General features: G+C 40.3%; 1 protein-coding gene across 1 annotated transcript in view; it reads right to left on the bottom strand.

Moving 5' to 3' along the window:
* sspo (SCO-spondin) overlaps nt 1-8,980 on the bottom strand; it is a gene marked incomplete at its 5' end in the record, with an annotated part of 102,981 nt that overhangs the window by 91,306 nt on the left and 2,695 nt on the right. Inside the window, 11 exons of the mRNA XM_010769066.1 lie at nt 1,402-1,499; nt 2,003-2,182; nt 2,255-2,416; nt 2,526-2,647; nt 3,519-3,633; nt 4,425-4,597; nt 4,691-4,784; nt 7,501-7,650; nt 7,765-7,874; nt 8,330-8,457; nt 8,562-8,764. Coding sequence (XP_010767368.1) covers nt 1,402-1,499; nt 2,003-2,182; nt 2,255-2,416; nt 2,526-2,647; nt 3,519-3,633; nt 4,425-4,597; nt 4,691-4,784; nt 7,501-7,650; nt 7,765-7,874; nt 8,330-8,457; nt 8,562-8,764 — 1,535 coding nt within the window. The remainder of the gene's footprint in view (nt 1-1,401; nt 1,500-2,002; nt 2,183-2,254; nt 2,417-2,525; nt 2,648-3,518; nt 3,634-4,424; nt 4,598-4,690; nt 4,785-7,500; nt 7,651-7,764; nt 7,875-8,329; nt 8,458-8,561; nt 8,765-8,980) is intronic.

The following is an 8,980-nucleotide window of genomic DNA, read 5'->3' as shown; positions in this document are numbered from 1 at the left end:
CACAAGACTTCAGATAATGGTTAACGGTCCAGCCCTCAACAGCTCTACGTCAATTATGGGGTGTTATCATATGCCGTTTCCATGGAAACGGCTGGGGGATTGAATCCCTCGCCATAAAAGACGATGTCGTTATAGCTCCTATGAAAATGTTCAAAAAATGCTCAAACTTCACATGTGTGCTAACAGTCCAGCCGTGAAGACATCTACGCGACAGTTTTGAGATTTCCTCAATTGCCGTTGCCATGGCAGCACAATGCTCACCATGAAACACGGTTTTCTCATAACTTCAGTGAAAATGCTCCAAACGGCCCAAAACTTCACAGGTTTGGTAACAAGCAGCCATCAACGCATCTAAGCATATTATGGGATGTCATCAAATGCCGTTGGCATGGCAACAGATCATTCGCCATCAAGTTAGGTCAAAAGTTTGCAGTTCAAATATTCTGCTGCTTTTCCAAGCCTTTTTACTTTCTTTTCTTCTCTCATCACACATTCAAGCCCCCAGTGTTCATGTATCATTTCAATCTAAATGTTTCACTGTCTTCTTACACATTACATTTTAGCATAGCAGTTTAGCGTCAGCTTTTCAGCATAAAGCATTCCCACTAGCAATTTCTTCAGGATTCTGCATTCTATGTACCGTAATTTTCGGACTATAAGGCGCACCTGAATATAAGCCGCAGCAGCGGCATACCACTCTCGGTTCCACTTTTACTTTTGCGCGCTACCTGTCTCACTCTTTTCCGGCCTCCAGCTTTTCCTGCTGGAACCCGCCGCTTAAAGGTGGGGGTCCGCGGACCGGCCATAGAGCCCATAGAGTTAAAGGTGTTGGCCGTTAGCTGTAAAAATCCATAGATTAGCCGCACCGTTATATAAACCGCAGCGTCGAAAAATAGGGAAAAAGGCGCGGCTTATAGTCCGAAAATTACGGTATATACATATTTGTATCCATATTTGTATATCTTTCTTTTTTTTTTTTTTGCGTTGAGATTGTGGGAAACAGTATTTTGATCTCTCTGTCTGTACACACAAACTGAAAGAATGAAATGTTTTCATGTTTAATAAATGGCATGCCTGTGATGGCCAACCAACTTCCTTGCTAATTAGACAAGGCTACCACAACTGATTCTTCTTTTGTTTAATTTGATAGTTGTCCATATATCACTTTACAAACTTTCTGAAAAATGTAAAATGATTGCTAAACCTTTCAGGGATGTAATGTCCTAATTTTCGGATTCACTGCAATGCAACTGAAACTTTTTCTAACGTCGTCCCTCTAAACAAAATAGAATGATATCCCTATTTTATCTTTAACTACCAGGTCACCTTTCACCTAAGTACTACCAACTTAGTATTAAGTTTCAGTTGTTCTTGTTGAATATGATGTCGTCTCAGACGTACCATTTTGAAGGGGACACAGGATCCATCCATACAGGTGAATTCAGGACAGGTAAGAGTGGTGTTCTCTCTGCCAGGGGGCACTGGTGAGACAGTTTTATCTAGACAGAGCAAAATAAGGAAAAAAATTAAACATACCAAACAAATTAATCTGTATGAATCTGACAGATTGGAATGAACACTCTCTTCAATTTTTTTTCTTTTGTTTCTTTTGTTTCATTTTCGTTTTAGTTATATTCCCTGTGTTCCAATTTGAAACATTTTGTCAGGTCCTATGCTTTATCTCTTCTATTCGCCCCGGTTATAACCTTTGTCCTCTCCTATCTCATGAGAACTCACCACACACCAACTCATCTTCGCCCCGTGGACAGTCTGGAACTCCGTTGCACACTTGCGACATGTTCACACAGGTCCGGTTGTCACATAGAAAGCTTCCTGGACAGGGAGGGATCCGAGTAGAGCCTAGCAGAGGGACAGAATTATCCTCATTGTCTTAAGAGAAATCCTTTTTATTTTTTGCCTGATGATGAATCACTTTACATTAACTTACCACAGCTGTCAATACTCTCATCTGAGGCGTCCCTGCAGTTCGGGGTCCCGTCACAGAGCTGCTGGTAGTCCACACATTGGTCCCCAATCAGACAGGGCACCTGGCCAGGGCCACAGGGTGTAGTACACTGCTGCTCATCACTGCCATCCATACAGTCTGTTTCCCCATCACAGCGCCAGGCCTGAGGCACACACTGCCCACCAGTGGCACAGCTGAACTCATAGAACCTACAAGCTGGAAAAACAGGGATGTATAAGAACAATTCTAAATACTGAAAATAAAATCTTCCTCAATCATGACTGTTACCTGAAGTTGGCATGGTGACAGGTGAGGGTGACGGTGTTGCAGTGTGGCAGTTGGTTCTGTTCTCATCCTCTCCACCTGGACAGTCTGTTGTTCCATCACACAGCTTAGTGGTGGTGACACATGTACCGTCACTGCAGGCAAACTGGTCAGGAGCACAGGTCACTGCCAATCACAGAAAGGATGAGGTTTGGTCACTAATGGGAGATGGCTACGGGCAAATGTGTATTAAACTTAAAGCTCAGTCAATTAAATGCTGTGTTGTGATCTCTACCTTTACTTGGACAGACAGCTTCGTCGGTTCCAGAGGGGCAGTCTGTGTGTCCGTCACACACTCTGTTTGCAGGGACACACTGGTCCCCAGGGCACTGAAACTCCCCCGGTGCACACACACACCTATAGTAAGCCAAAACAAATGAGATTATGATCAGTTGTGTAAAGTAACTAAGTACATTTACTAAAGTACTGTGCTTAAGTATGATTTTGTGGGCTTGAACTTTACTTGAGTCAAATATTTTGCTACTTTGCAACTACATTTCAGAGGTAAATCCAGTACTTTTACTCCACTACATTTATTAAATACCTTTAGTTTCTTTGCAAATTTGGAGTCATGATTTGAAACATAAACAACCCTTAAAAAATACTTTAGTTACACATGGAATAAAATGTAAAAACTACCCTACAGTTTGCAAAGTATTTCAAACTAGCTGCACCTTTCCCAGTTTTGATAAACACATTAATGCACCGTTAATTATAATCAAAATATATGATATATATTATTCTGAAATGTGCCAATGTGTATAATGAACACAATACTTTAACTTTTCGTACTTCATGTATATTTTGGTGCTAATACTTTTTAACTTTTACTTGAGTAACATTTTGAATGAAGGACTTTATCTTCTAAGTATTCTTACAGTTCTACGTTTACTTAAGTAGGAGATCTGACTACTTCCCCCATCTCTGACTATGATGACATCATCAAGTGCAATCCATCATTTAATGGGGGAATGATGCTCAAAATGAAAACAAAAATAAAGACTAAAGTATATGTTGCGACCAATATTAGCTGAGGAATATTTGCAAATAATTCTCCTTTATTTGATGTAACTGTCAGTATGTTGAGGTTAACTACCGGTAATATAGAAAGTGTCAAGATTGTATGCTGCATAAACTCAGCAGAATAAACTCTGCAAAGTACATTAATAAATGTCAATTAGCCATTGACTATCCCAAATACCAAAGGTAAGCAGAAAAGAAAACACACCCCCTCTCATCACTGAGGTCCCCACAGTCATCGTGTCCGTCACATCGATGGAGGTAGAGAATGCAACGTCCTCCAGCACACAGAAACTCCCCCTCATCACACACCACACCACAGTCTGGAGCAACACAAGAACAGTTCAACACATGTAAAAACAAAGGGAACAAGACATCCTTTAATTGTTAAAGGAATACTTTTGATAAAGTGTTGTTGTTGTTGAGTGTTTTCAGTTAGGTGATATTGCTGGATAAGTGACAGATGACCTTGTTCATCAGACCCATCAGCGAAACCACAGTCCAGCCGCCCATCACACACACGGCTGCCTGGAAGGCACTTTCCATTTGCACACTGAAACTCCCCAGGTGGGCACAGGGGCATGGGGGTGGCGGGTCCGCAGAACTCCTCATCTGATTGGTCAGCACAGTCTGTGCGACCATCACATCGCAGAGCCTGGTTCAAACAGGGTCCACTGCAGATGTTGGGGTTAATTCACTACAGGAAATTCATTCTAATTCAAAAACGTCGACACGCTGATGTGAATCATAGATATTACCACGTTAACATTCTGGGTTGTAGCTTGCATGTAATGTTTAGCTTACATGGGATTCATCCTCTTACAATTATAAATGTATTTAAGAAGTACTGTATATTTATTTGAAGTGAGCAATATTATGGAACAATATTTTTGGAGGCTAAAAACACAAACACTGCTATCATGAGGGCAAATATTTGTGTCGGTTAGAAATGCCAAGTCTAACCTACAAACTAAGGGTTGATTTATAATAGGTCATTTTGATTCCTTAGTTATAAAACGTCCTTATCTCCACACATTCAAGTTAGCTTGTTTATAAGTAAAGTGAGTTAGGATTCACCTTGGCGTGCTGGTGCAGCGGAATTGTTCTGGAGCGCAGGTGGACAGGCAGATCTCATCCGAACCATCACCACAGTCATTCTCGTTGTCACACACCCACTGGGAGGGGATGCAGCGCCCCCCAGCACAGGTAAACTCTGACTCCAGACAGGGGGGGCGAACAGGAGGGCAAGCCACACCCTTACACTGCCACACACCAGCCTCACAGGAACTGGACACACAAAGGCAAATACACCACTCTGACTTCAATTTTGATCATTATAAGGAGCAAAAAGATATGTGTTCAGGCTTTAGATTGACGGACCAGTTCTGACAGTGTTGAGTGACGGTAGTTCCAGGTGGAAACATGGAGCCCTCCCACTCACATGGACACTGAACAGGAACTACACAGCTGTCCCCTGTAGAGCAGAAAACATACTGACAATTCTTCTTTTCTCATAGCTTTTTACAGTTATAAGGCAAACAAGTTTGTTCTGAGGGTAGCACGAGAAGAAAGAATTTGGTCTTTCTCAAAATCTTTACAGTAATTTAACTTTAAACTTCACACGACAAAAATCAGGGTCGTCCTAAACAAGATTACATTGGAAATGTAAGCAAATTACAAAAGGAAAATATGTATTATAATAATTATTTATGTATAAAATTGTAATTTGAGCTGTAATTCTGCAATGTGCTCTGACAGCAAATGAAATGTCTCATAGCTCACCTACCCTGGAAACATTTATTACCATATAAAATGTGGTTGACATCACACATTAAACAGTGCTTTTTTAATATATCATCTGTAAGAATCTGTGATCATTTTTGGCATTTCCTAACACCGGTACTATGAAGCATCAAAATCAAAAAGGTAGCTGACTTTGCAGTAGGGCTGCTCAATTAATCGTATTTTAATCGCGATTACGATTATGGCTTGCAACGATTATGAAAGCAACGTCATCGAAATAAAATGATTATTTTTGTATTATTATTATTACTTTTTTTTTTTCAGTTGAATTATACTTCAAGTTCAGGGTAATCAACTGTTAAAAACATACTGTTCACATTTTTTTTTCTCCAATAAATGGATGTTTTCAAAGTCAATGAATAATTGCATTTAATAATCGCAATTACAATTATTGAACCAAATAATCGAGATTATGATTTTTGCCATAATCGAGCAGCCCTACTTTGCAGTGCCCTCCTTTCTTGTCATGACATTATTAGTTATAAATGTGTATTTATTTATTTGTTTACTTTGTTTTTATTGAAAATAATTGCAATGAATTCCAAACGTACATATTGTCATTTCACTTTGACATACAAAAATACAATTTTAATTTGCATCCACATGTGAAGGCGCAACGGGCAATTCAAAAATGAAATAAAAATGTAAAATAAAAAACGACTGTCCAAAAGAGCCCTTGTCGGGAGTTTAAATCTCAATGGTTTCCTGGATTATCTTNGAGATCCCTACCCAAGGACAATGGATGGAGATATAGAGGAAATCTACATAATGGAAAAACTGACACATCGGTTGAGACTATCAAAAACCAGTGGAAAGGATGGACATTATATAGAGAAGAAGAAAAACACATTGGACAAGATAATCCAGGAAACCATTGAGATTTAAACTCCCGANTTGGGGAATGGTTCATAGTACAAAAGATAATCGGATATGATTTCCACAAGAGTTTTATGATTCTTTATTTGGGTAATTTTACGGAAAATGATATACAACCAAGAGATAGATGTTTAGTTAAAGTGTTGTTGATAGCCGGCAAGAAAGCCATCGGTTGTATATCATTTTCCGTAAAATTACCCAAATAAAGAATCATAAAACTCTTGTGGAAATCATATCCGATTATCTTTTGTACTATGAACCATTCCCCAAAACGTTGTTATTTTGTGACATTTCCAAAATACATGTGAATGATCTGCTTCTGCTGTTCCATATTCCCTCCAGCATGGTAACTTTACATTCGAGTATCTGTTGGATGATTGCTGTATTCTCCACATGTTTTGTTACAGTGTTATACATGTTTTTCGTATATACATTAACAGCTGATATTACATTAAAAGAGGTTGACACTGTATACAAAAAAGCCCAATTCACCCGATCGAATGCTTTTTCTGCTTCTATGCTTACCAATAAAGTATCTTGTTTTGTCCTTTTTGCTTTTTCTACTTCTACTATATGCAGTGTGCTCCTGATATTGTCCTGGGTCTGACGTTCCCTCATAAATCCTGTTTGGTCTTCTTCTATTAAATCGTCTATGAAGGTGCTCAATCGTTTAGAAATAATGGTTGTATAGATTTTGTAGTCTACATTTAATATCGAAATAGGCCTATAGTTCCCACAGACCTTCCCGGTTTTGGAATGACTGATATGATTGCTTCAGTCCATGATGGCGGCAACTTATTATTTTGGAGAGTCCAATTGAAGGATGCCAGGAGTATCGGTGCCATTTCATCTCTAAACAGCTTATACCATTCTGCAGGGCAGTGGTTCCCAACCTGGGGGGCACAGGGGGTGCCCCAGGCCTCAGATGATTTGAGCCCAAATATCATATTTAGACTTTCTTTTTTTTTGCTACATATAATTGTAACGCAATACATGATTGTCGCTAAAAGCCTTGTCTCTACATTACAATAAAATATTTAAAAAATTGATTAATTAATTTTAATAACAATTCAAGTTACTACTGTAGCTAATAAAGGCATAAAAAGGCGCAACTTCCAACAGGAGTCATTTGGGGGGGCTCTTGGGAAAAAAGGTTGGGAACCCCTGCTGCAGGGTATCCATCGCTACCTGGGGACTTGTTATTTTTTAACGTATTTATTGCATCTATAACCCGTTTTAATGTAATATCAGCTGTTAATGTATCATTTTGTAAACTGCCAATTGATGGTAAATCCAGTGAATTTAGAAAGGTTCTAATTTCTAATGTGTATTTATTGAGTGTGAAAATGTATGTTTGGCATGAGTGTGAAAGTGTCTATCTCTCCTCGGTCAATGTGTAAGAGTTAGCAGCTCTGCATATATATGTGCGTCCAATGGTTGATTGGGGAGCATGAATATCCATATCAATCTGATCATTAATAATTTGTCTAATTTTAGTAAATGTGACTTACCATGTCGGACCGTGCCAGCAGGGCAGAAGCACCCCTCCACACAGGAGAGAGTGCCACACTGGGAGTGAGGACTCCGCTGAACAGTGGGACATGAGGAAGAGCAGGCTGGACCACACGGATCATACACCATCCCATTGTCACACTGCAGAGCTGCAGGGAATGAGGGAAACAATACGAGTATCATAAAAAGACCAGTTCAGAAGAAATGAAGTTACAGAAAGACGGGAGTAAGATGTGAGCGTGTGTGCGCATTGTGTGACATACGACAGAGCTCCTGGGACCTCCAGCGGATGTAGACCCCTTTATGGTTGCACTCTTCAGCATAGGCAGAAATGGCTGTACAGAGACACTCACAGTCCCCTCCTGAGTCACAGCTAAAACACACACAAAATAATAAATGATGATTGAGTAAAATATGAACATTCAACGTGATTAGGAAACTACATGTTTAGGATGGAGATATCTTTACATAATGAATATTCCACTGAACCCTGTAGTGTATTTTGATACTAGAGGCTTTTACTGTTACTGTTGTTACTTTTGTTCCAGCATTCGTGTTTTTTAGGGATTTAACGCATATATAAATAGGGTTATGTAATGTAGGCTAGTACACAAAAGCATGAGGTTGTAGCAACACATTTTCCATCAGCAGGCAGTACTACTTATCGTACACACATTCCCATATACATTGACAAAAATATGCAAAGTCCTGGAAGTTTGGAAAAACATTTGTAAAACCAGTGCAAGAGATGCTGATAAAAAAAGCTGTTTCTATCGACCCCATTGGCATAAGCACATGTAATGTAAACAGATCGGTGCGTTCACTCACCCACAAGCATCAAAGACACACCAGTCATAATACTGCTGGAAAGGCACCTCAGGGTGGCACCTAGAGAAGAGCTCCTGAGTCAGGACTGCACACCTTTTCCTGGCCCAGGTCACTCTGTGGGGGTTCAGCTGAGAAAGGCAAATGAGAGGAGTTGGTCTCATGTATTGGCAAATCGCCATGTAAGTCAGTAATTTCCCCCTCGTGGATTAATAAAGGTTCAGGTTGAACTCACAGCACAAGGGTCTCTGAGGTCCTGGTCTGCGACGTCAGGGCAGGAGGGGCTGACCTTCCATGAGTTACCAAACAGCTCGGCTGTAGACTCCACGATGCCCTGACGCGTAGTAAAGTCATTCTCTGTGTCCCCATCAAAGTTACCACACAGGCCACTGACCCGACCCCGCAGGTGGGCGGCCAGGCGCACATACACACGCATACCTGGAGAGAACATGTAGAATGACAACAATATTACCACTGGTTTGTTAATTAACCAGCATGTAAAGCCACATACATGATCTTAGCAATGCTAGAAGAACATTTGGTCTAGACCAGGGGTCGGCAACCCCTGGCACGCGTGCCAGCATTGGCACGCGGCACCGTAACCAGTGGCACACTAGGAATAAGTGGAATAAGTGTGCAAAAATATTTAAATTA

Source organism: Notothenia coriiceps, unplaced genomic scaffold (assembly GCF_000735185.1).
Source record: "Notothenia coriiceps isolate Sejong01 unplaced genomic scaffold, NC01 NC01_scaffold00006335, whole genome shotgun sequence".
In the NCBI taxonomy this organism is placed as follows: Eukaryota; Metazoa; Chordata; class Actinopteri; order Perciformes; family Nototheniidae; genus Notothenia; species Notothenia coriiceps.
Note: the sequence above shows the minus strand (reverse complement) of the source record. Positions and strands in the feature narration are given on the sequence as shown.